General features: G+C 41.9%; 1 protein-coding gene across 5 annotated transcripts in view; it reads right to left on the bottom strand.

The window, feature by feature from the left end:
• Positions 1-26,588, bottom strand: part of dock4b (dedicator of cytokinesis 4b) — a 278,704-nt gene that overhangs the window by 16,906 nt on the left and 235,210 nt on the right. For 3 of the 5 annotated variants that reach the window (XM_060903185.1, XM_060903184.1, XM_060903188.1), the window contains 11 exons: positions 26,064-26,230; positions 24,811-24,897; positions 24,555-24,731; positions 16,851-16,934; positions 15,963-16,082; positions 13,129-13,250; positions 12,681-12,801; positions 12,129-12,210; positions 9,443-9,552; positions 3,880-3,952; positions 1,201-1,302 (listed from right to left, as the gene is read on the bottom strand). In XM_060903185.1, the coding sequence (XP_060759168.1) occupies positions 1,201-1,302; positions 3,880-3,952; positions 9,443-9,552; positions 12,129-12,210; positions 12,681-12,801; positions 13,129-13,250; positions 15,963-16,082; positions 16,851-16,934; positions 24,555-24,731; positions 24,811-24,897; positions 26,064-26,230 (1,245 nt within the window). Of the gene's footprint in view, positions 1-1,200; positions 1,303-3,879; positions 3,953-9,442; positions 9,553-9,821; positions 9,888-12,128; positions 12,211-12,680; positions 12,802-13,128; positions 13,251-15,962; positions 16,083-16,850; positions 16,935-24,554; positions 24,732-24,810; positions 24,898-26,063; positions 26,231-26,588 lie in introns of those variants that run through there. The other 2 variants (XM_060903186.1, XM_060903189.1) reach the window with 2 other exon arrangements.

Consider the following 26,588-nt stretch of genomic DNA (forward strand, 5'->3'; position numbering starts at 1 on the left):
TTTGTGTAACTGAACTTGTTTCATGTCACTGGTCATATAAACCTATGTAAACAGGAAAAACGCGGAAGAGTTTGGTCGCATCTAACTACAGCTCCAAAAAATACCATTGGCCATGCTGAGCCTAGCTATATTGCTAACAGGAGTGACAGCGCGTCTGACTGACTGGGAGGTCGCGCAAAGCTCGGAGAGGTACGGAGCAGCTCGTCTCAATTCAGATAAAAGCATATTTCATTATGGAAGTACGGTGGACTGTTCCTTTAAAGGCATGTTATTCCTCTTAAAGCTATTATTCAGTGAATTAAACAAAGGAGTGGTCCGAGAACATTACTAGAACAATCTATTTAAGAAAATTAATCTTAATAAGCATTAACAAACTTGTTTAAGAAGCAACGCTATGGTAGGAAATGTTTCTTTTCCCACATATAGCTTAGACTATTGTCACATCTTACTACTTCTGGGATGTTAATTAAGAACGCAGCAGATTGCAACATCTTGTGTGTGTGTATATATATATATATATATATATATATAAAAAATGTGTGTGTGTTGCTCCCTCATGATGTCTCCAGATGTTTTTTCTCATCACTGTGATATCAGACCAATTTTCTTTAAGGCTGTTTTGTGACAATGGATGTTGCTAAAGTTGCTGTAGAGATAAGGTTAAACTGAACTCAAGTAAAGATAAACCAGTTGCAAAGTGATGAAAACGGGGGAAAACTGAAGACCGAAGGAAGAAACAGGCAGAGGCAGGATGGAAAGCAGGAGTTTTAGATCACCGTTTGAGGATTTAATTAAGCCTAAAGGTGTCATGCAGATTAGTAAGAAATGCTATGAGAAGGCTCATCTCTTCAACTGGGATTATATCATGAGTGAGAGCAACTGCAATCCCTTTAAAGTAGATGTGCTTTCCCTCTTAACACATGCAGGTCAAGTTTTCTTTCAGAGTCCAACTGACTGATCCGCTTAAAACCAAAAAGTTTTGACAGCACAAGCAAATATATAAGACCTTTGAAAATGTCTTTACTGGATGAATATTAAACAAAGACGAGCAATCAGAATAGAGATAATGTTAAAGGTTGTGAGAAACCAGGAAGAAGACAAACCTGATGGGAGATAAAAGGTCAAGGAGTTACAAAAAGTATTAGTGTCGGCAAAGATGGTCAGTTTCGTTCGGCGTAGTATTTATTTTTTTTTTTTTACCTGAGTATGGAAGCCTAGGAGGGACAGGGGGGCAAAACTGCTTTCCGAAAGAGTCAGAGAAGGTTGTGTCAAGACTCCAGCTGCTTGGGGCAGGCTTGACCACTTTCACACACAAAACATGCAGCTCTAGTCAGTTCAGTTAGCTTAGCACCATCAAAGTCCATCAGACCACAGAGGTTTCTAATTCACAGCTTTCACAGAAAAACTGCCACAGGCATGTTTGCTACACATCATGTAAATATGGAAAAACAAGGTATTTTCTTCTGCACTGGTTTATTGAATGTGCAGCTGCCACAGGAGACCGACTTCTACTTTCAGTCCATGTTAATAGTCTTCATGTTTTAAATTCAATTTCTGCTTCGGTTTCTTCATGTCTTCTAACCTTCACCAACAGTTCAAAGAAGGCAATCGAAACACTGGTCTTTTTTTTATGAAACCAGGGAGCATCTCAAATAGATTTAATGAATCCCCTTGGAATATACACTGGTGGATCTCTACTTTGTGCTGTACCTTTAAAACCAGAGGTGGACAGTAACAAAGTTTATTTTTTTCGCGGTCCGGTTTCCATCAAATCGTGCGCTCTGATTGGCTCGCGAGTGGTCCAGAATCCTACGATCCGGACCCTGGTTACGGACCTTTGGCGACTCGCTCGTTCACAACAACAAACATAGTAGCAATTTTTTGTCAACATTTATTTTCGCATTTCTCAGTATAATAGCATTAATTGTACAGCATGGATAGCGATAACGACAGTGTTCACAGCGAAAGCATCTGGTTTTGTGTCACCTAGATCAAGTTTTTTTTTTGGAAAATTCTGAGCTGACGTAGCTTGTCAAACAGGTTTTTGACGAGCTTGTAGTAGGTTTGTTCTAAATATTGTTTCCCTTTCCGGTGCTCTCATTTTCTGTTAGAATTTGGTAAAGAAAAAAATAAATATATTATTTACCAGCTTAAGGTCGGTCCGTATCGTGAAATACCGTGACCTCGGCCTTGAAAATACTGATCTCGGCCCAGAGGCCTCGGTCAGTATTTTCAAGACCTCAGTCAAGGTATTTCACGATACGGACCTCCCAGATATATTTACTTGACTGCTGTACTTAAGTACACTTTTTGAGTATCTGTACTTTACTTGAGTATTTTTTTTAAACTTGTGACTTTAACTTCACTACATTTGAAAGACAAATATTGTACTTTTTACTCCACTACATTGCTATCAAGGTCCTCGTTACTTGTTACTATGAAACAGCTTTGAAAGTGGATGTTTTTTCTTTTCTAAAACGTGATGGTTTTTTCACTGATGACACTCAGACAGTCGATCAGTAATCACTAGGGTCACGTCACGTCCATAGACTGGATAAAATCAAGATCAATGATTTCTCAGCAGACACACGAGAAATTTAAACACAATCATGGAAGGAGGTGGTTCTTTTGGGGAATGCACGCACCCATGGCTTTACCTAGAACCCATGTTTCAGTTTTCTGAAAGGATTAAAGATTTGTTTCATTTTAAACGTTTGCTTGTTTACCTAAAACGAACCACATCACGGCCAACAAAAACTCGTCATCCAACCTGCGGAAGCATATTGAAGGATGTAAATGTTTTATTCCAAGAGAACACTTGCAATGAAGTTGTTTGTGCTTTTAGAGCTGGTGATAATGTTGCAATAGCTATGCAGTCTGGTTAGTCAAATGACTTCCTATGGATTTGCCCGCCAAGTTGCCATCGCCTTGTCCACAGTTAACGTTAACACATAGCTAGTTAACTTGGACACTTAGTTATCATGTAAAAACGGAGTTACGGTACGTTAACATGAATAACGTTAACTTATCTGAAGTCCTTTCAGAAATATGTTTTAGCATAATCTTGCCAAATAAACGATGTAGAAATCTTTCTTTTCTAGTAATGTTAGCTACCCAATATGATTTTGAGTTTGAAAAGAGTTTGCTAGCATGTCAGGTGGAGCATCACTGACTAGCTAGCTTAACATTAAACCACCATGATGGCACAGCATGTGTTCATTTTGTGAATTCACAAAAATAATCCAGTTGGTAAGCGTTGTGGCAATAATACAATGCGTTGACAGAAAATGTACTTTTAATAGTTAAATATTTTTAAAAGCAAGTACTTCAGTACTTTAACTTAAGTAAAAATTTGACTGGACAACTTTCACTTGTATCGGAGTAACATTTGAACAGTGGGATCTGTACTTTCACTTAAGTAATGAAGTTGGGTACTTTGTCCACCTCTGTTTAAAACACATACAGTATGAATTCATAAACAAACATATGATTGAACATGCATTCAGTGGAACCCAACAGAGAAAAGCCCGCTGCTCTTGGGAATCTAGGCCTGCATCTGTACCTATATGGTGACAAATCCAAGTTTCAGTGAAAAAGTAGATAAATGGCTGAAAATATTGAAAATTCCTCCATATATTTGAACAGTGATGACAGCAGCACTGAGGCACTTGTGCAAGTTGGTCACAGTTAGAGCTGCCGAAAGAAACGGGGACTGTATATGAAAGTTGAGCTGTCAGCTACCATCATATCAAGCTAGGTGATCTTCAGAACGTTTCACAAAACAAAACTTTCAACCATACTGAAACCCATTGCAGGTAGAAGCGTGTGTGTGTGTAGGAAGGAGCAGTGTGGAGTTGTGTACTGATAAAGGCAGCTCACCTTTGTCTGGAATGGAGATGTTGGGTTCACTGCGAGGCAAAGAGGCATCACCTGCTGGATGCTGGATCGTCCTCTGCAGAAGAGGCACATAAGTATTCTTATGAAAGCCGTAAACTATTTTAACCCTCATTTTTGAGGTCAACTTTTGTTAACACAAGTGGCAATAGAAACCGCTGCATGAAACTTCTATGCCAGTATACTGTGTACTGCTTCAGAATCTACAGGGGTGGTGGAAGTTAAAATTGATGTATTTCCCTGTCTGAGGTCCATAAAGATATAGAATAGTTATGCCTGTGTTACCCAGTGTATAAAATTGTAAGGATAATTTTTACCCATGTGTGCATGACAGTAACATACTGAAAATACATCCAGGCCCTGACTCATCTTAAAGTTTGTGTTAAAAACACACGCAAATGACATAACCAAAAAAAAAAAAAAAGCATGTCTCTCCTAAAGAATATTTAATTTGATCCATTTCTACTTTAAAATACAGGGAGATGTTCATACAAATCGATTATTTTACACTTGCAAGGTCATTTAAAAAAACTGTAAGATGACAGTTATGTGGACAAATTAGTATGACTAAAGAGCAAGTACTAAATTTGTGAAAGCTTGTGTCTACCAGTTAAAGATAAAATTATACTATGTGAATAATATTTATTCTAATCACATATGAGCAATCGCGCGCTCTGATTGGGTAGTCTACTACTAGGCTATCAGCTCATATACCGTGTGTAGAGGAAAAACAAAATGGCGGAGCGTATCAAGTCAGATATATGACTTTGTTATCAAGTATTTAAAAGAAACAGAAATAGCTAAATAAAAGAATATAGTTTTTTTCCCCCTCCAATATCTCTTGTTCCACACTCCAACCCAGTCGGTGGTGGTAATGCACCTTTAAGTTGGTTTGCCAACCGCCAAAAAACCCTAAAGAAGAAGAACAAAATGGCGGAGCATGTTGCTGAACCAACTGAGGACGAAATAAAAACTCTACTTGAAAACAAAACCCCAAAAAATACAAAATAAAGCAACAAAATATGGAATAAAAGTATTTGATAACGTATCTTTTTTATTTTTCAAGAATTATCATCGCATTTTTCACAAATTGCTACTCTCATTTCGCCGGTTTGTTTACATTCTCGGTGGAAATAATTTTGCTGGACGTTTTGTATAAAGTTTTTATTTATTTAATTTGCAAAAAGTAAAAATAAAAATGCTCTGTTTCTCAAAATCCAGTGAATGTGGATAGAATAAAACAGTTATTCCACTCAATCTCGTCATACATGGCTTATAGCTGACTCGCCGCTACACTATCAGCTCATGTACGACTTGATTTCGTGGAATAACTGTTAAATGTATATGCATTAGGCCTTAATGAGACTCTTATAGGAGTCTCTTAGAGATTACAACTTCGTAACCCCAGCTACTGAGGAAAAAAAAAAAAATAGCACATACAAATACCTCATTTGCATCTTGTTTCCTCCCTCTACTGTGCATGTGATGTCATTTGCTCAATTATTTTATCTAAATCATGTGCGACACAGGGCGGCACGGTGGTGTAGTGGTTAGCGCTGTTGCCTCACAGCAAGAAGGTCCGGGTTCGAGCCCCGTGGCCGGTGAGGGCCTTTCTGTGCGGAGTTTGCATGTTCTCCCCGTGTCCGCGTGGGTTTCCTCCGGGTGCTCCGGTTTCCCCCACAGTCCAAAGACATGCAGGTTAGCTTAACTGGTGACTCTAAATTGACTGTAGGTGTGAATGTGAGTGTGAATGGTTGTCTGTGTCTATGTGTCAGCCCTGTGATGATCTGGCGACTTGTCCAGGGTGTACCCCGCCTTTCACCCGTAGTCAGCTGGGATAGGCTCCAGCTTGCCTGCGACCCTGTAGAACAGGATAAAGCGGCTAGAGATAATGAGATGAAATGAGATGTGCGACACACCCACTAATAGCACATGCAATTTATCCGATCACACATGGAAATTAGTGCCCATTAGCAGGGACTCAGACTACTTTCTCATTACAAGTCTCTTTGTTTAATTCAGATTTTTTTTACTCAGATGGGATTTGCCTATCTTGAAGGTTCGCATTCATAATTACAAGTGACCTGTATCTAACTATAATGTGATCGTATCTGTCCTCTGAAATGTTAGGCATGTGCACATTGATACGTTTTTGCACGAATCATCTGCGTCACACACACACACAAAAAAAAAAAGTCATATTTTTGAGATGACTCATGGTATTAAAACTGACTAAATGGACATGCTACTAGCTAATGCACGCATCATATTTTGCTCTGCAGGACGGCAAACAATTCATCAGGTGTACATGATCAGGTCTAGAACTTGAAAAAAAGCTAGATGGCTAGCTTTTGTGTTTTAACAGTTATTGCAGGTCTCCTCCATTAGCCTAGGTCACAACCGGACGTACGATTTTTTGGCCGTGCGATTTTTGGCGTTTCCCAAATCGCTGCGTTTTTATTGTTCATGGAGAAAGACGCACGTTGGCCGTAAGTTTGTCTTGCAACCTGAAAATACGTAAGCGCCCGTAGAGTTTGTTTGACATGACAAAGAACCTCTGCGGCCGGTCTGCGGCCAGTCTACGGCTCGAAAATCAGCACGCCACACGCGCGCCCTCCGTGCGTTTCTTGCACGTAGACCGGCTGTAGGAGCACGTACGGCCGGTTGTGACCGAGGCTATTGCTGTGTCGCCGGTGCTGGCTGATGAAGACAGCGCTCAGTGCGTGTGTATAGACAAACAACCACATGAACTCTGATCTGTCTGTTCTCATTCATGTCACACGGCCACAAATTGGATACGTATCCGACTTAGGACCACATCTGAAATGACTCAAATCTGATTTGAAAAGATCAGATCTGTCACATTTAGGCAAAAAGTCTGATTTGAGTCACTTCAGCCTGGTTATGTGAACGTAGGCTCAGTGGCTTCTTTATTATGTAATCTACCGTACAGGAACACTTTGTAGGCAAATTATTCCTGACCTCCATCAATAGAAAGACAACCACACAGGAGCACTGCTGACCAGATATAATGTGGGTGAAGTACTATACTCAGCTCAGCAGTGAGAATGAAATGGCATTGTGTGCAGTGCTACAATAAGTATATTTGGTATAGCAGCACTGCTGGGGGGTTTAACCAGCTCTTGCACTCACATACCTTATTGGTCTACAATAGTTAAACTGTGCATAGTGTGTTAATTGTTCCCGACCCTTTATCAGTGTCAGTTTCAGATCATGGGACTACTGTTGGCTGGATATTTTTTAGTTCTATCCAAGAAGTAACCCAGCAACGCAACAATATACACTTGCATTAAGCAAGTGAAAGACACAACCTTCTAACGACCACATCAATATCCCTGCTGTACTGAGAAACAGTGAAAACCTGGTCAGCAGTGGTCCTGTGATGGCCCCTGTTCAAATGATGGATGGTGTACAATGCAAGTGACAGATTATACATTGCTGTACAAGATAAGACAGTAATTGTTTTCCCTCAAAGTGCTCCTATACGGCCAAGGAATCTTGGCATTTTCTACCTATTAAAGGACAAAGAACAATCAATCCACCAAGCTGGTATTTTGTACTTAATTTAAAAAAAAAAACTATAAAGTACATTCTCAGTATATGAAGTACAGGGTCTGACATTTTGCAATAAATATTTTGCAGTCAAGGGTGGCTGGAAATATATACTAGTGCATCTCAAAATATTGGAATATTGTAAAAGAAAGTACATTTTTTCACAATTTAATTCAAAAAGGTAAACTGTCATATATTCTATATTCATTACACGTAAAGTGTAATATTTCAAGGCTTTTTTGTTTTAATTTTAAGGATTATGGCTTATAGGTCATGAAAATCAGAAATTCAGTCTCTCAAATTATTAGAATATTTCATTTCAAGTTTGAGTAAAACAGTATAAATACCATATATCTCTCAGTCTAGTTCAGTACACGCAACCACAATCATGGGGAAGACTGCTGACTTGACAGTTGTACAGAAGATGATGATCGACACCCTCCACAAGGAGGGTAAGCCACAGAAGGTCATTGCTGAAAAGGCTGGCTGGAAAAGGTGCGCAAGCAACAGGGATGACTGCAGCCTTGAGAGGATTGTCAAGAAAAGTTGATTCAAGAACTTGGGAGAGCTTCACAAGGAGTGGACTGAGGCTGGGGTCAGTGCATCAAGAGCCACCACCCACAGACGTCTCCAGGAAAGGGGCTACAACTGTCACATTCCTAATATCAAGCCACTACTGAACCAGAGACAATGTCAGAATCATCTTACCTGGGCTAAGATGGCATGGTGGTGTAGTGGTTAGCACGGTCACCTCACAGCAAGAAGGTTCTAGGTTTGAGCCCAGTGGGGGCCTTCTGTTGTGGAGTGTGCATGTTCTCCCCGTGTCTGTGTGGGTTTGCTCCAGGTGCTCTGGCTTCCCCCACAGTTCAAAGACATGCAGTTAGGTTAACATGGGGTGGCCTTGGGCTGAAGTGCCCTTGAGCAAGGCATGTAATCCCCAACTGCTCCCCAGGTGCTGTAGCATAGCTGCCCGCTGCTCTGGGTATGTGTGTGCACTCATTGCTCACTTGTTTGTGTGCATGCATGTGCTCACCACTTCAGATGGGTTAAATGCAGAGGATGAATTTCACTGTGCTTGAGTGTGTGTGACAAAGGCTTCTTCTTCTGAGGAGATAAAGAACTGTACTGTTGCTCAGTGGACTTGATAAAACACAGTGGGACCAACACCAGCAGATGACATGGTACCCCAAATCATTACAGACTGCAGAAACTTCACACCGGACTTCAAGCACATTGGATTCTGTACCTCACTACTCTTCCTCCAGACTCTAGGACCTTGATTTCCAAATGAAATGCAAAATTTACTTTCATCTGAAAAGAGGACTTTGGACCACTGAGCAACAGTCCAGTTCTTTCTCTCCTTAGCCCAGGTAAGACGCTTCTGACGTTGTCTCTGGTTCAGTAGTGGCTTGATATTAGGAATGTGACAGTTGTAACTCCTTTCCTGAAGACGTCCGTGTGTGGTGGCTCTTGATGCACTGACCCCAGCCTCAGTCCACTCCTTGTGAAGCTCTCCCAAGTTCTTGAATCAACTTTTCTTGACAATCCTCTCAAGGCTGCAGTCATCCCTGTTACTTGCGCACCTTTTCCAGCCAGCCTTTTCAGCAATGACCTTCTGTGGCTTACCCTCCTTGTGGAGGGTGTCGATGAGCTGGACAACTGTCAAGTCAGCAGTCTTCCCCATGATTGTGGTTGCATGTACTGAACTAGACTGAGAGATACATGGTATTTATACTGTTTTACTCAAACTTGAAATGAAATTTCTAATAATTTGAGAGACTGAATTTTTGATTTTCATGAGCTATAAGTCATAATCATTAAAATGAAAACAAAAAAGCCTTGAAATATTACACTTTACGTGTAATGAATATAGAATATATGACAGTTTACCTTTTTGAATTAAATTGTGAAAAAATATACTTTTTCACAATATTCCAATATTTTGACATGCACTAGTATTATATAATATATTTACCTGTGTGGGATCAAGCGGATTGGGAAATACAGCGCTGCAGGGTCTTTCCCTTGGAGAGAGACAGGAGTTCTCCCGGACATGCTTCTGCTTCTCTGACAACTGAGGTGAACCTGAGAAATATTTATACAGAGACAAAAATAAGCCACACAATATGTTCATGTACATGACACACAGCCATAACTCCCCCTCGATGTGCCGTATTTCCTCTCTTGCTAAGTAGCCAGCACAGGAGAAATATTCCCCTCCACACGTAACCCTCCTGCCGGGGTGAGAATTGACCTCCAATGGTGACAGACGGCTATTTGGCAGGGAGATGGAGTTCCAGACGGATAAAACAGCTTGTGCTCTCTCTGCTCCATCACCAGGGAACAGCACTCACATGCCACTTCACCTCAGCACAATAGGCACCAGCCATACCGTTTGAACACTGCTGCCTGTAATTCTCCTGGACACATTATAGGCAGCCTGAGCTTTCATGAAAGCAGGAGCAAAAGAGGCTGCCGAGATGAGACCCATAAATGCTGGTGCATATTTCTGTTTTAAAGATCTGTTTACACTAAAGAGTCAACCACTGAAGAGCTGAATGGAGAGAGATAAACAGGTTTTTGGGCATATACGTGTGTGTGTGTGTGTGTGTGTGTGTGAGTGAGTCAGAGGGAGATAGACAGAAAGAGAGAGAGCATGCAAATTCATATAGTATACAGACTGGTAACTACAGACAAACACATTAAAGTAAAAATCAACATGTAAGGTGTCTTAGTAAGGTATTTAGCCACCACAAGCCATATCTTTGGCACTGTACTGGAGGGATGAACACCATTCTTCCAAAAGATCTTTCCTTAGTTGGTGGGTTGAAGATAGTGCTGGAGAGCACGATGTAACGCATTAGTCCAAAATCTCCACTAGGTGTTCAACTGAGTCATAGCATATATGGCTAATCAGATATTTGCAAAAATAAGCAGGTGTACATGTGCTCCTAATACATTGGCAGGTAGGTGTGCGTGTGTATACACACACATACATACACACCCCAATCAGCCATCAGATTATGACCACTAAGACGTGAAGTAAATAACACTGATTATCTCATTACAATGGCATCTGTCAAAGAGTGGGATATATTCAGCAGCAAGAGAACAGTCAGCTCTTGAAGGTGATGTGTTGGAAGCAGGAAAAATGGGCAAAAGTTAGATCTTATCAGCTTTGACAAGTGCCAAATTGTGATGGCTAGATGACTGGGTCTGAGCATCTCCAAAATGGCACATCTTGTGGGGTGTTCCCGGTATGCAGTGGTTAGTACCTACCAAAAGTGTTCCAAGGAAAGACGACCAGTGAATCGGCGACAGGGTCATGGGTGTCGAAGGCTCACTCATTGCGTTTATACTGTATGCACATAGAGAAAATCGAATTTTTGCCGTAGCTCGACTGAAATTGAAGTTCTAAATGCCATGGAAACACCTTAGCTCGGCTGAAATCGAACCGAACTGGATTTCTCGTAATCGAGCTACGCGACCTAGATTATGCAATTGTAGCCGAGCTACTTAGTGCATGTAAACCCTATCGAGCTACGTAGTCGAGCTACTTACTTCAGCACTTCCCCTTCCGGAAGTGACGAGTGATGAGACCACAAGCGGGCAACACAACAGCCTCGGTCGGCATGACAACAGTAGTAGAAACGTGCACTTCTGGAGCAATGAGGAGATAGAGTTCATGCTCATTCAGCTTAAGGAGTTGAATATATATATATATATATATATATATATATATATATATATATATATATCGATGTTGCTGTCCTCGTCGTCGTTCTTATTGTGAACACGGAACTGATAACTTTGTTTATACTCTTGAATAGCTCTTCTTCATGACGACAACCGGAAGTATACCAACACGATTGGGCGTGTAGCGCCACCTGTGGCTCGGGTGCACAATGTACCCCACACAATAGCTCGATTTCCTTGTGTGCATGTAGGATTGGATTTCTCTGGCACCCCTTCTGGGACCCTTAGCTCGATTACCGACAGTAGCTCGATTTGGACGTGCATGTAAACGCACTGACTGATTTGCATGAAGCACGAAGGCCAGCACATAAGGTCCAATCCTACAGAAGAGCTCCTGTAGCACAAACTGCTGAAAAAGTTAATGCTGGCACCTTTCTGTTTTAGCCAGCATTAACTTTTTCAGCAGTTTGTGCTACAGTAGCTCTTCTGTAGGATTGGACCTTATGGGCTAGCCTTCGTGCCCCATGCAAATCAGTGAGCCTTCGACACCCATGACGCTGTCACCGATTCACCAGTTGTCCTTCCTTGGACCACTTTTGGTAGGTACTAACCACTGCATACCGGGAACACCCCACAAGATGTGCCAGTTTGGAGATGCTCAGACCCAGCCATCTAGCCATCACAATTTGGCCCTTGTCAAAGTCACTCAGATTCGTATGCTTGCCCATTTTTCCTGCTTCCAACACATCAAGAACTGACTGTTCTCTTGCCACCTAATATATCCCACCCCTTGACAGATGCCATTGTAACGGGATAATCAAATGTAATTCAGTTCACGTGTCAGTGGTAATGTTATGACTGATTTATATATACCATATAGGAAGTGAGTGGTGTGTGACCTAAATAAACCCTAAAGCAATGCTTTATAGTTATAATGAAAAACACACACTGAGCTGTGTCCTCACCTCGGGCACTGGAGGGGGCAGAGCTGGTCACATTTGGAGAGGCTGAGTGATTGGAGCTGAGACTCGAGGTAGATGGACTAGGCTGGGATTTGGAAAAAAAAAAACCCAAAAAAACCAACAATGCACAGTCACAAACAGTTAATCATGTGAGAAATTGACGAGACACTGACAATGATATAATCCAAGATAAAAGCTTGAGGGTGTCATTATTATTCTAATCCAGTTTCAGCTCATACCAAAGAATCTTGTCTTTGAAAGGAAAAAAAATATAAATGTGAGAAAAGATTAAGCAGGATTGTGAAAAAGAGAGAAAAGGAGACAGAGATGAAAATAGCATGAGGGCAATTGAGGGGGAGATAAAGCCAAAAGTAGGGATCGTGATTAGAGGAAAAGATGAAAAGAGGGAGCGAGAGAGAGTATAAAGAGATGTAAGGAGAGGTGTAGTTAGGGTTGAGGGAGCAGGCTGATTTTGAGCCTGGGAGCTTTCCTGAGCCTGTGCGTGTGTGTGTTGAGCTGTCAGCCAGGCAGTGTGGACTGGGCCAGAGTGCTCACCTGCATGTTGAAGACTTCGTCTGAGCTTTCTGACTGCCCGGTGATGTTGCTCACTTCATTGGAGGCTTGTGATGACAGAGAGGATGAAGAGTATCGGTTCACTGCTGGATAGCTGAGTGGACTGCGCGCACGCGCACACACACACACAAACAGAGTGTTAGAGTTCAGCTACCATATGGTGCATTTACATCCAAAGCAGTGAGGGAGTAAAAAACATTTTAATTTAGCTGGCATTACAGTTTGACAATTGTTACAAATTGTGCTAAAACTAAGAGGTTTGCAGCTTAATAAGTGTAACTGGATATAGACATCTTGTCGCAGTGCTGTTTTATCTCCACACTCCTACGCAGCAAAACACCCCATCTTACATCCTAAGCCTGACTTCTACACTCTTACATATGGATTACTGGATCAGATCCTTCAGCCTCCGTGTGTTCAATTCTCTCACCTGCGGCGGGCCACCACACGCCCTCCTTCCACATTCAAGATGTTGGGCATTGAGTTTCGACCAACTCGTGGGCTTCCATTGGGAAAATGGATCGGACTGGCTCTCATGTACGTTGAGAAGTCCTGAAGGATGTGCCAGGAAGGACAGGTAGATAGATTTAATTATTTATTAAGGTGAAATTACATGCAAGTAGGACAATATACTAATGTACAATTGAACTAAATACATGACACTAAACCAAGGATAGCACAACCAAGCGTAAAACACTTGTTTCCACTGTGGTCCTAAGAAAAGTTTCAGGATGGCGCTACTGTACTGTATATTGACTGTTTAATAATGGAATTGAGTGTATTATCAATACTAAATTTGCACAAATGGCAGTGAGTAGAATAAAAAAAAATAAAAAAAAAACCTTTAACAGCACGAAAAAACTAAATTGCTGGCTAAACATGGATATAAAAAGCAGGCTTTTAGCATTTCAGTCCACGACTCGGACTCAAGTCCAACTCATGCCCTAATTTTAAGGCTTGTGACTTGGTTTGGATTTGAGCACTTGATAACTCAGACTTGGACTTGGACTTATGCATTAACTGCATTCGGACTTGTAAATTGGAGACAAGGATTGATTTTTTTTCTTAATTTTTTTGCATCATGCCATAATAATTTGGCATAAGATATTTATATCTCGGCGGCACGGGGGTGTAGTGGTTAGTGCTGTCGCCTCACAGCAAGAAGGTCCGGGTTCGAGCCCCGTGGCCAGCGAGGGCCTTTCTGTGTGGAGTTTTCATGTTCTCCCCGTGTCCGCGTGGGTTTCCTCCGGGTGCTCCGGTTTCCCCCACAGTCCAAAGACATGCAGGTTAGGTTAACTGGTGACTCTAAATTGACCGTAGGTGTGAATGTGAGTGTGAATGGTTGTCTGTGTCTATGTGTCAGCCCTGTGATGACCTGGCGACTTGTCCAGGGTGTACCCCGCCTTTCGCCCGTAGTCAGCTGGGATAGGCTCCAGCTTGCCTGCGACCCTGTAGAAGGATAAAGCGGCTACAGATAATGAGATGAGATGAAGATATTTATATCTCGGCGGCACGGTGGTGTAGTGGTTAGCGCTGTCGCCTCACAGCAAGAAGGTCTGGGTTCGAGCCCCGTGGCCGGCGAGGGCCTTTCTGTGTGGAGTTTGCATGTTCTCCCTGTGTCCGCGTGGGTTTCCTCCGGGTGCTCCGGTTTCCCCCACAGTCCAAAGACATGCAGGTTAGGTTAACTGGTGACTCTAAATTGACTGTAGGTGTGAATGTGAGTGTGAATGGTTGTCTGTGTCTATGTGTCAGCCCTGTGATGACCTGGCGACTTGTCCAGGGTGTACCCCGCCTTTCGCCCGTAGTCAGCTGGGATAGGCTCCAGCTTGCCTGCGACCCTGTAGAACAGGATAAAGCGGCTAGAGATAATGAGATGAGATATTTATATCTCCATAAATTTTTATACTAAGTTCGTGCAAGAGAATGCACATTCACCTGTTCATATATCATGTTCAGGAACAAACTAATGTTAATGGCGCTAAAATGCCTGAAGAGAATGCACCTCGGATTGTCCGCTTTGCTTATACAGACTTCTCGTGCAGTGGGAAAAAAAATGCATGGCTATGTGTTCCATATGTAGAAGAACTATTGAGGAGACGACGGGGACGACCTCGAACTTCAATCGTTATTTGGCAAGATTCCACCCAGAGAAGTAAGTGGCACGCTATGTTCATTGCTCTGGTGATTGCGGGGCTTGCTTGCTGAGCGATGAACTAGCTACCGTAGTGTTAACCCTCTCATTTGTCCTGTTGATAGTGGGTGGGGCTTGCTGAGCCCAATCAAATGCTGTCTGTTGCCAGAGTGCATGATAGTGAGTGACGTCTTTTGTCCTGTCTATAAGGTGTTGTTGTCTCTGGCATTGTTTGTGGTATGATGTATGATGTTGTCTCCCACTCTGCCTACGTTGTTGTCTGCTGTTTTAGTGGCTGTATTTGTAAGACTGATTCAGTTTGTACTGATGTGAGTGTCTTGATGGCTTGTCTGATGTGTAAACACTTTTTTTTGTTCTGTTACTGTTTGTTTTGCTGATTAATGTGCAATGTCCTTTTAAATAAATAAAAGAAAAGAAATGATGAACTAGCTTTTTATCTGTAGCTTATTAACCAAAATAGGGCAGTCAAGCAGTAACGTTAGTCCAACACAGCAGCAGAGACGGTTTCACGTAAAGTCAGCAACAACCACTGTCAAATGGAGCGGTTGGAGTCTTGTTCTCGGACTCGACTCGAAATTTTCTTTAAATGACCTGGACTTGGACAACGGGGCCTCGAGATTGGACTCAGACTCGAGGTTTCATGACTCAACTACAACATTCATAAAAAGCAAGATACAGTAGTATTATAATGCACCATGTAGTTGAGCACCATAGAAGGATCACGTCAAGAACCCTATCGCAGAACATGCAGAAGGCTCACCGCAGACCAGGTAAATTAAACCGACCAGAATAATTTAAAACTGCCCACTCTCCGCTGTCTGAAGGCAGTTAAATAAATGCCTATTTACTTCGCGCTTAAAACTAGAGAGAGACTGGATTGCCCGAATGCTGTTTGGCAGATCATTCCATGACTTAAATGGCATTGAACACAAAAGTTTTTTGCCCATGGCTGCCAGATTTAGGTATTGCCAGAGAGTATCGACTAAACCTAGTGTAATGAGTATGGATATGCAAGGAAATAATAAAAAGGCATAAGAGAGATACATACATAACTATGGAATAGAAAGTCTCTTCCTGATCCTCTAGAGTTGACAGCGGATTTGAGGTTTTACCTGAATCCCTAAGCTAGATTTCATGAGATGGAACTGATCCACCAGTTTCTTATGCAGTGGCCGCATGTCCTGCGGAACAAACTTCTCATGGACAGTTAGACCGAACTCCAGTATCTGTGCCTGAGAGAGAGAGAGAGAGAGAGAGATATTTCAATCTACACTTTAACAGGTTGACATGCGTACTATTATAATCAATCATGTTGGCATGAAAGTATTTTATTTTATGCTATAAAGGTGATGTCAGAAAAAGTCAAAGTTTTCTAATACCTTCTTTCTAATACCTTTTTTATTTCCCATCAGTGCCGAGTTTCCCAAAAGCATCGCAGCAGCACAAAGATTATCGTTAAATGGTAGAGTGAGCAACACAATGAACGCTCTCTCTCCTAGTTAAGACACTCTTAGCACAAAGAGGCTTTTGGGAAACCCACCGCAGTTAATTGACCTTAAGCCTCGGTCACAACCGGCCGTACGTGCTCCTACGGCCGGTCTACGTGCAAAAAACGCAAGAAATGCACGGAGGGCGCGCGTGAAACGCACGGAGGGCGCGCGTGTGACGTGCTGATTTTCGAGCCGTAGACTGACCACAGACCGGCCGCAGAGGTTCTTTGTCATGTCAAACAAACTCTACGGGCGCTTACATTTTTTTCAGGTTGCAAGACAAACTTACGGCCAACGCACGTCTTTCTCCATGAACAACAACAACAACAAAAAAAAACGCAGCGATTTGGGAAACGCCAAAAATCGCACGGCCAAAAAAATCGTACGTCCGGTTGTGACCTAGGCTTTAAAATGTATGTTGCAAATAATGCAGAAGTAAAGAAAGATTCCATGGAGGACTGGGAAGGTAAAGTCTATTGCTTCTGTGTTAAAAGATGAATCAATGCTGACCTGCTCGAACATGAGTCCTCTGAGGCGTCCAATCTTATCTCCGTCCTCAGGGTGATTCGTCCCGTAGTCTTTCACAAAGAATGCCTGCACAACACACACACACAGAGTTACTTACAATCAGTTACCCCACCCAAACATCCAAACATGATTGATGTTGTGCGCATACACATCCCACACACTGTTCAAAGCAAAAAATGGAGGATGATAATCTTTCTGGAGCTGCTGCTTTATATCAGAAACCTTGGCAGCTAAATCAAAAATAAATTACAAAAAAGGGAAAACTTTAAAGTTGTATCAGTTGAAAGCTACATTTTTTCCAATCCATCTAATAATCTCGGAGTTTGGAATGTCTTAGAGGCGCCAGGTAGTATGTAGTGATACGGGTTTTTTTCCCAGGCACACTTCTGTAAGAAGACGTCAGTTTCTAGCCTCCAGGTGCTTCACGCTGTTGTGACGTGCACTATTTATGCACTTGAATTATTTACATTTTACTCTTTGATTATATTCATTTTAATGTTATTTACCAGTGCAAAAAAAAAAAGGCTTTGTTACTTTAAGAATGTAGTGCAAAAAGCAGACATTTCGAGGAAACACAACACTTTAATATAATGCCATTGAGAACTGAGCTCCAAGACTTGTCAAAAATTCAGAATGAGAGAGAGAGAGAGAGAGAGAATGATGGAAACTGGAAAACGGAGCTACATGTGTTTGCAATCTCTTCCAAGAATAATGGCTGTGTATCTCCAAAGAGCCAGGCAGAGAGGAGAAGCTGCAGGAGGGTGCGCCAACCTCCCACCACAAAGAGTCACGCAGAGCAGCTTCAGTGCTGTACATCTGATACGGCATATGCTCCGGCATCACACTCAACATCTGAGGACGAGCTAATAAACTACTACTGTTTGAACTCCTTCAGACTGTTTCCCAGGCAATGATTAAACCACTTACTGCATCAAATAATGTCCAGAGAAGAATTACCATTAATGCTGTACTTCAGAGCAAGCCTTAAAGGGGAACTGAAGGCACATTTTTTATTATCAAAATTCCATTTCTCATTTTATTAAATATCGGAATGCGTTTGTGATCGCTATTTTGTCACTGCCGTAGCAAGTTATGAGTGTTTGAAATATGCTCTGTAATATATCAGTCCATATGTCAAAGCAACGGCCGTAAACGAGATTCGCCGAGACCTGTGCGAGACATCGTAGGACGGAAGTAAAACGTACAGCGGAATTAAAAGTCACCAACATCTGCCAACGTTCCCTGTGTCCGAAATCGCTCACTTGTTCACTACTCCCTACATAAGGAATTACTATACAGAGGAAAAAAATGCTTTCGGACACTAGTCCGTCGCGCTGGTATTTACCGTACGTCATTACTGTCGCACAATTAAAACGTGCCAGATCAGTCGGCTGGTGGGTTTTCAAAATAATAAATACATGCATGTATTTCCGTGATAAATACACATTATACTGAGCGTCTTTCCCACAATAATAAATACAAAGTACCTGCATCTTTCATTTTTTTTAAATCAAGGCTGAATACTTTCTTCCTTGCTGCTGCCTTTTATTAAATCAAATTTGAGACTTTTAATTTGATTTCTTTCAGCGGCACTACAAAATGGTGTCCCCACTATATATACACTGCAAAAAACTGAATTTGAGGAGAAAATTCCTTAATACGCGTGAAATTATCTTGCTGCATGGACAGATAATTTTACTTGACAAGACATTTTGGAATAAGTTGGTTACAACCTAGAACTAGTTTTAATAACCTCAGAGTTGGTGTCTTGTATTCTTCTAATAGGAAATGCTAGATCGTTTCTACTATATTCAAGATATTCTAACTTGTTAAGATATAGGTCTGTCTCAGAAACTGGGTACTGTGGGGGTACCCCACTAAATATACTCACTGTCAATAAACTATACAGTTTTGAATGGTGATGTTGGTTTTAATTTGAAATAAAATGATGAAAGAAATAATACAGACAAAACTAAATCTTTGATGTGAATACTCTATTCAGAATTTGGCACAAATTCTGCAAATTTGTGGAAAAATGGCGGCTTGATCTGGGACATGATAAATGGTTGACTACATCGCATTGCCTTAAAAAGGTTGTAGTCCACTGAAAAGTCTACAGTTATCACTAATTGTATTTTAAGTTGTAACTTTATACACCTAAGGATTGGTGCGCTCGCAGAATAATCATAACCATAATAAAACATCATGCAAAATATTTGATCATCGTTGTAACTCCATTTTCCGCATACCCCAAACCCAATACGATCGTGTGTTTTGATCTAAACAGAAAGCCTCAGGGTCAAGGTCACTACCTCACCAAAAGTAGTAACTTAAAAATCACTATGCCATATAAACATTTAGTTATAAATCTGCGATTTTGTTTTTTAAAACGAAAGCTGAAAGTTAGGTATAGAATATGTTTCTTACAGAATATGTTACAATGGTAGCTTGTCTTGTATGAATTTCTGAGCTATAAAATGAGTTGTGGTCTATTTTTTACCATAGCGTGTTATTTGTATGCGGGGAAGGACACACATTAACAATTTGCATGTCTCATCACATTATCTCTAGCCGCTTTATCCTGTTCTACAGGGTCGCAGGCAAGCTGGAGCCTATCCCAGCTGACTACGGGCGAGAGGCGGGGTACACCCTGGACAAGTCGCCAGGTCATCACAGGGCTGACACATAGACACAGACAACCATTCACACTCACACCTACGGTCAATTTAGAGTCACCAGTTAACCTAACCTGCATGTCTTTGGACTGTGGGGGAAACCGGAGCACCCGGAGGAAACCCACGCGGACACGGGGAGAACATGCAAACTCCGCACAGAAAGGCCCTCTAACCCGGACCTTCTTGCTGTGAGGCGACAGAGCTAACCACTACACCACCATGCCGCCCTAATCTGCAGGTGTAGAATGGAATTTTCCACTCCAACAGTTAGAAGTTGATCGTGCTTCCATTTGCGGTCTTTCTGTTACGCGGGTGATCTGTTCGGACGTTATCACTGAAAAGGTGAGTTTTGACAGTTTTATTTTGTTTTAGTCTTGCAGTATAAGGCAATAGAATGTTTATTTTTTTATCTTACTTTCATATTTCGTAGTGTTTGTGTATTTTTGGCCAATATTTTGCAACCATGGTCAATTTAGATAGAACTTTTGATAGAATCTACGGCCAGTCATTTTGCCCCGCCCCCGCCTCGTGCTCCATCTGGTGCGGTAGTGATGTCCCGTTGCTCGCGTGCCGCAGCAGAGACCCGCGCGACCTTCAGCCGGTACAGTCGCTGTTCTTTTACCACCGCCGTTATTCTCATCTTTCCGGTGTATTCTTGATTTTTCCATTGTGTCCTATTGCCCTATTTCGCCATATCAAATACCCAAAATGTATCATATTATTCATATTTAAGTGAATAATCAATTCAGTCATCATTGCTTGGCATTTTTAACCCAAGCAATCAAAAAGAGGAAATTTATTCAATATTTTCACTCATCTGTGAAGGAGGGGCTTTAATTCTTCATGATGTAGTTATGTCATCTCATCATCTCTAGCCGCTTTATCCTGTTCTACAGGGTAGCAGGCAAGCTGGCGCCTATCCCAGCTGACTACGGGCGAAAGGCGGGGTACACCCTGGACAAGTCGCCAGGTCATCACAGGGCTGACACATAGACACAGACAATCATTCACACCTACGGTCAATTTTAGAGAGTCACCAGTTAACCTAACCTGCATGTCTTTGGGGGAAACCGGAGCACCCGGAGGAAACCCACGCGGACACGGGGAGAACATGCAAACTCCGCACAGAAAGGCCCTCGCCGGCCACGGGGCTTGAACCCGGACCTTCTTGCTGTGAGGCGACAGCGCTAACCACCACACCACCGTGCCGCCCTGATGTAGTTATTTTATATGTAAATCAATTTTACAAAAGCATTTGAATTGTAATAAAAAAAAATTGCCATCTTTATTCTTATTAAACATGACAAAAGAAACATTGAGTGTTAGGTAAATGGAAAAAAAAAAAAAAATTAGAAAATTTATTTTTTGACCATAATGTCCCAAATGAGAGACCAGTTTCTGAGACGGACCCGTATCATGTTTGCAGTGTAGAAGAATACAAGATACTAACTCTGAGGTTATTAAAACTAGTTCTAGGTTGTAACCAACTTATTCCAAGATGTCTTGTCAATTAAAATGATCTGTCCATGCAGCAAGATAATTTCACGCGTATTAAGGAATTTTCTCCTCAAATTTAGTTTTCAGTTTTGTGCAGTGTCGTGATTAGGGAGCGATTTCGGACACAGGGATTGTCAAAAGACGCACGCGCCCTCTTCAAATGCTGACGTAATCAAGCCGGAAGTTTTGTTTGTTTTGATAGCAATCAGGAAAGTAAAAAAAAAAAAAGTAAGCAGTAATCGTCATTTAAGCTCATTTTTGTGCAATATTTCGTCTGGGAAACAATTTCCAAAATGGCGGCACTGACACCTGGCTGACACTTCACATTTCGAAGTCTCACACAAGTCTCGTGAAGATCACGCGGATAAGCGACGCCTGCCGTGGACCAAAAGAACTACATTAGGCCGATAAGTATAATATTTAATTGCAATTAGTTGCCAATATGAGTCACGAATAACATGTTAATTAAGAAATAAATCAAGTTTAAAAATGACTTCAGTGCCCCTTTAAGTCTTCAGGCTCGTTTTGTGCCTGGCTCTACTATAAATCAACAAAAATGACTGAATACGCCTTTAAAGTTTGTTTCTTACTTGATGAAGATTAAACATATTGTCCCATGAAATACATTACAAAATGGAGATAATTCATAATCTTGTTTCACATCTTTAAAGAATATAAAATAATCCTGACGATTTGTGAATTCTCTCTTGGGGAGGATTAAAAAAAAAAAAATTAGAGTGATTCAATTAAAAATGAGAGGTTTATAAATGTGGGCAGAGAAACTGATTTTTCCTTAAGGGCTAAAACTAAATAGCAGCTATAAATCTAAATATTAATCCAAAAAATAAATCAGAACAGTTAAAAACCAGGAAAATGAGGCTACTGTAATAGATGTAATATTTCAACTGGAATTTTCAGAGTGCAATTTAAAGCAGCATTGCAGACTGAGAGAAATACTCATACACACTAAGGACTCCCTGCCATGCCATACCATGCCCATCTGCACACACACACACACACACGCACGCACACTGGTTGGCAGTGCCACATACAAACTTGACCCCTTATTAAAACAAGGTTGCTATGCAACAGCTGTCCATCCACTCTTCAGAGCGTGACACTTCTGACCCGGCTCAGGCTTATGTAGCTTTCAACATGTTGAACGCTTTCCCAGACTACTTTTAACACCACAGGAAAAGAAACTGCTTTGAAGGCTACACAGCATGCACCAGGAGAGTGGAAAAACAGCAGCCTAGCTAGAAGATTCCAGCAAAGACAAGACAATGCACTACAAACTATAAAATCTAGCTGCACTGTTCTGCAATGAATTAGGACGTGTAGAATAGCCTGATACATTTCTAAACCTCTGCCGTATGAGTTTTCAACCTTGGTGTCACAACCCCACATGGGGTCACCTGAGATGTGGATGGGGTTGAGATTTTTTACACCTGACGTCAATTGCCACAAAGCACGGAAATGAAAATCCACAGTCCCACTGAGTATGTATTCTCCTTGGCTTCGCATGTCTCCTCCTTCTTTAGGTTATTCCATAATTCTGATTATTATACATACGGGACACTTTTCCCATGGAATAAAAACGTGTTGTTAGGACTGGGACTGTTTTGGCCTCTAGAGGCCGCTGTTATTTCCATCTTGTCATGTTTGTTTTGGCCTCTAGAGGCCGCCACTGTGTTTTTGTGTTTGTCTTCATTGCCTGTTTCCTGCCCCGCCCTGTTCCTTAATTAGTGTGTGTATAAATACCCCTCTGTTTGTTCCCTTGTCATGGAGTCTTTTTCCTATGTTATGCTGTTAGTGCTAGTTCCCTCTGTCCCATGTACCTTACCTGTGTCTTTGTATTCTTGGTTTTTGCTTCTTTCTTTTGGACTTTGTAGATTTTGTTTTTGACCTTTCTGATCTTCTGAGCATTTGAGTTTTTGCCTTTTTTCTTATTTGGATTTTGGACTTTGAACCTTGGGATATTTTATTTTTGTTTATCTTCTGAGCTTTGGATTATTCTTTTTGTTTTTTCCCTTAGATTGTACATAGTGTAAATAAACTGTTTTTGATACCTTTCTACTTCCGCCTCACGCCTCTGCACTTGAGTCATCCCCCTGGTGGCCTAGTGGGGGTTTGCTGGATTATCACACCAGCAAACCAGGTTCACTTGTAAGTGGAAGGATGGCAAGCCTAAAGACAATCATAACTACACAATGGGCAGTATTTGCAGTATTTTCATACTTTTATACTCTTTAATGAAAGGTGATACAAGGCGGAAGTCCGCGCCGTTTTTCAGCAGTCGCGTCACATGACCAACGCCAGCAAATCAGGAAGGTGGATGTCACAGTGACGTTGTCCAATGACGACGCCAGCTAGAGCTCAGCACAGCGTATCCGCATATTCTCAATGTTTACACAGCACCGGACCAGACACGATCTGGATTGAATACGTGAACCCTGGCGGATTCCCGTTTCCCGGCGTTTCCAGGCGTTTTAATGTAAACGGACAGTGCATCCGCGAAGAAAACGAGACAGATACGGTCTAATGTAAACTTGGCCTATGTGTCAGCCCTGCGATGACCTGGCGACTTGTCCAGGGTGTACCCCGCCTTTCGCCCGTAGTCAGCTGGGATAGGCTCCAGCTTGCCTGTGACCCTGTAGAACAGGATAAGCAGCTACAGCTAATGGATGGATGGAATAATAATGATAATGGCTTTTTTTCATGGTCTATCAGATATATTCCATTCAGCTAGCATGATATTGAATGAGTCGAAGATGAGCATGCTAGCTGAATGAAATATAGATTATAGACCACTCAAAGCCAGCCAATATTATTTAAATAAACATGGTGGACCAAATCGTCACTCTGGAGTAGAGTTACAGTACATTAATGGCATTTAGTAGACGCTGTTATCCAGAGAGACGTACAACATCCCCAGAGCAGCCTGGAGAGCAGTTAGGGGTTAGATGCCTTACTCAAGGGCACTTTAGCCATCCCTGCTGGTCCATGGAATCAAACCGGCAACCTTCTGGTCCCAAAGCTGCTTCTCTAACCATTAGGCTATGGCTTCCCCAAAATGTGACAAAATATATTTATAATGTAATAAAATTGCTGGTCTCATTGCTGGCTTACATTTTTGTCCTGCTTTGGTTAAGTTATATTTATGTTTGGAGATTGCCAGAAGTCATTCTGTGGTTAAAACAAACTTGGTGAAGAAATTATGTATGTAGCTAACTTAGAAGGCTATTCAGTGAACAGTATACTAGCTGTGATCTTATTTGATGGTGAGTGATAGTAAATGCACAAATGTCGTTGGCACAACACACTTAAGGTCATCCAAAACATGCTGCCTGCCAAGATTCCTTTTGGTTAAAATGCTGCCCAGTTAAACAGGATGCGGTTACTCAGGAACACAGCTACAGGTTCACTTGAACTTCGTCTTCAGTATTCTGCCTCTAAATCGAAATGTCCAACCCGAAATTGAAAGTAGGTTAATATTTGTAAGACTTCCACACACCTCCTGGTAGCGAGCAAGGCCTCCATTCACAGCAGCGTCTATCACGCCGTTTAAGCACATGGTGAGCGGGTTGATGTTCTGCATCTGGCGTGTCTGGCACTGCGTGATGAGTGTGCGCAGCTGTAGGTTCTTGTTTTCAATCACCTCGATGGCGTTCTCCAGCGGGCTCACCTCCACCTGCACCACAACACACGGGGGGGAGGCTCAGAACCAAATTCACAAAAGGAACAGTGGTGTTGAAGATTGATTCTCTCACCAGATCTCTCTTGTCCACTTCGAACCAGCGGGAGATCCCTGGGAGACTCTGCACCAGGGTCAGCGTTGTCCTCTCCACCCACAGACTCTGTGGGCCGAAGCAAACACACAACAACACGTGAGCTGCTCATGGCCTCAAGCACAAGGAATTGTAAAAGGCTAATAACACTGACAGCCTTACACTGACTCATGCTCAGAAACACAATAACATCACTCCCTACGCATTCATTATCTCTGACTTGACAGCGACTATTAAATTGTTGTTCTGCTTCTTGAATGCCATTCGTATTGTCTATTACAATGAATTGTACATTATGCTGGCTTGAGAGTTGTTGTGCACGGCCGTTTTTCAAGAAGCAGCTCAGCGCATTCAGAAGATTTCCAGGATAAATCAACCAACATGAAGGGTTACAGGCCCTAATATTCCTGCAGCATTGCTTCTCAAAGTACACAAGCCCAGAGTATTCCACGGGGCACTGAACCACACATGGCCCTTCTTCCTCCTCTACCCTTGAGCACTACATGCCCTCAATTTCCACCAAAACAAAGTTCCTCCTCAGGTTGTTAAGTGTTTCTTCTTCACAGATTAAATCTCATATCCCTAAGTCTTACTCGGGCTGGCATTCTCAGTAGGTGTCTTGGGCTTGGTTCACCTAATGCATAAAAAACAGGTAATATAACAACAGGAGAACTCCCCGAGAACTTTAGTTACTGAAGATGAAATTCAAACGAACCGCTATCTCCGATATAATCTTATCATCTAAATATCATCTCATCTTAAGTTAGCTTCTTAATGAAATTTCTCGAAAAAATATTACTTTGTGATGAGTGAGGCAGGGTGAGACACACCTCGGTGTCAGGGAAAATGTAATATCTGGCAGGCTAAACTGTTTATTTCAAACGTTATACCCACTAGAGGCCGCCGGAAATCTAACCCCAGAAGTAGATATGATCCGCGTTTTGGATGCGATTTTCTGGGCTGGGTATTGAGTGAGAGATGAGGGAAATGATATTTGGAATGAGCCCATCTCCTGGCCTCTAAAACTTTAATTAGCCTCACCAGGCTGAGAGTGAATAATGCAACACATGAGAGCACACCTGAGCTCTACACTCATGCTGCAACACACAACCCCACCCACCCACCCACACTAGAGGCATGAACACTGAAGTCACACACAGAGGATATAGGACAGATATATCAGAGATGGAAAATGAGAAAAGAGAAACTTGCTAAAGCTTGCAGTGCCAGCCCACCTTAAACTCATTCTCCTTGTCTTTGGTGCCCTTGTGGAAAGGACGGTCATAGCGGAAACGCCAGATGTTGTTGACTTTGTAGAAGCTTTTGATGTTGTCCGGTACGCCGTCTCTCTGGAGGACGTCCTGGCTGTCTGGGATTGGAGTCACTGCGTAGATTTGGAGGTCTGAGTCAGGATTGTGTCAAGGGCGATTACAGAGATATATGTTCTGCTCTGAGAATGATAATCAATAGACCACTGAATGCCAATACTGAATACGAAATATAAACAGCAGTGCCAGAAGTTAGGTATGCATCAGTGAACCTATCAAAGAGGGACGAATTTCTCTTCCCATCTCTAACACTATCCCTGTAGGCCCCATCTCTGTCCCCACACTGTCCGATTACAATAAATGCAGTGCATAAGTATTCAACCACCCCCCGAATGCATTTTGTAGTGTTAAAATCTGGAATCTAAATAGACGTAGTTGGGATTATATGTTGTGAATTTACATAGAATATTCCATAACATGGATGTTGGGGGA

This window comes from Neoarius graeffei, chromosome 21 (assembly GCF_027579695.1).
Source record: "Neoarius graeffei isolate fNeoGra1 chromosome 21, fNeoGra1.pri, whole genome shotgun sequence".
Classification (NCBI taxonomy): domain Eukaryota; kingdom Metazoa; phylum Chordata; class Actinopteri; order Siluriformes; family Ariidae; genus Neoarius; species Neoarius graeffei.